Source organism: Austrofundulus limnaeus, unplaced genomic scaffold, assembly GCF_001266775.1.
Source record: "Austrofundulus limnaeus strain Quisiro unplaced genomic scaffold, Austrofundulus_limnaeus-1.0 Scaffold8, whole genome shotgun sequence".
Lineage (NCBI taxonomy): Eukaryota > Metazoa > Chordata > Actinopteri > Cyprinodontiformes > Rivulidae > Austrofundulus > Austrofundulus limnaeus.
Window position 1 is genome coordinate 3,367,570 of NW_013952410.1, and position 1,149 is coordinate 3,368,718.

Sequence of the window (1,149 nt, forward strand, 5' to 3'; positions counted from 1 at the left end):
TAGATACCAAACATGTCTATGTTTAACTAAAATAACTTCGAGTAATTAAAGTAGAAAACCGGGGGTTTAGGCTTAAGAGATGAATGAACCAATTGGCGGGCCGGACTTTGGTCATTCGTGGGCCGGATGTGGCCCACGGGCCGCCAGTTGAATAGCCCTGACCTAAACAAACAATTTCCAAGGTCTAGGGATTATGTTCTTCAGCTGTGAGTTGTGATTCACGCTCCTGTGTGAGTGAACTCCAGCTGCACATGTGAAGTTGTGCAGCAGCATATATTTAATTTAGCAGCACAAGCAAAAAAAAAAGTAAACGCACTTTAAAGCATAGTAGTGCCTCGCTTTAAGGACAAACTTTGAGTTTACAAAAAGTCAGTTATGAGTAATGAGATCGAACCCCAGAGAGAGGCCAGATGCTCACCCTGCAATCTTTTCTGCCACTTCATGTACACCCACTCACTGTGGACTGAAACATGCACACAAACACACATCAGCACTTATTTCTGTTAAACTGACACTGAAGTGTGACTGTAAGGTTTTAAGCCCTCCTGATYTGATAATGCTCAGGTTGGTTACACGTGCTGTCATTAAGAAATTCATTTAATTTAGTGTTCAGAAGTGATGTTTGCATGAAGCTTTCCACTAATATGCTGCTGTAGTCAAATTCCTGTTGTGCAGAAATAAGTGAGCCATCTTTTCAAACAAGCTCCTACCAGGACCCGCCCTTCTGTTACGTCTCACTACAAGCTGGACAACTGTAAAGCACATTAACMCTTCATAACATGATTCATTAGAATGGCATTTATATGACTAATACTTGAATAATTGTAAGTGTTTAATAAAATAGAGAACGTATGTGGAAATAATTTACATGAAAAATGAGCATTTGTCCACACAAGAACTTAAAATGTGCACAACCGTTCTGTCTGTCGTAAACAGCTGTCTCGTTTTCTTTTTCTCTTTTTTTTTTTCCTTGTTTATAACACAAATCTGTGGGACTACCAGTGCGCGGCAAGACAATGAGATCGCACAGGAGATTCAGGAAGAACTGGTCCGACAAGAAGAGCTGCAGCGGCTGCAGGAGGAGAAGGATGCAGTAAGAAACACTCACTGTCACATTTCTGCCCGTTCACGTCAGCAGGTTAACTTCTC

General features: G+C 41.3%; 1 protein-coding gene across 1 annotated transcript in view; it reads left to right on the top strand.

Annotated features, from left to right (window-relative positions):
• ccdc50a (coiled-coil domain containing 50a) overlaps nt 1-1,093 on the top strand; it is a gene marked incomplete at its 3' end in the record, with an annotated part of 9,948 nt that extends 8,855 nt beyond the window's left edge. Inside the window, 1 exon segment of the mRNA XM_014000348.1 lies at nt 1,003-1,093. Within this exon segment, the coding sequence (XP_013855802.1) occupies nt 1,003-1,093 (91 nt within the window).
• Between the last annotated feature and the right edge of the window lie 56 nt (nt 1,094-1,149).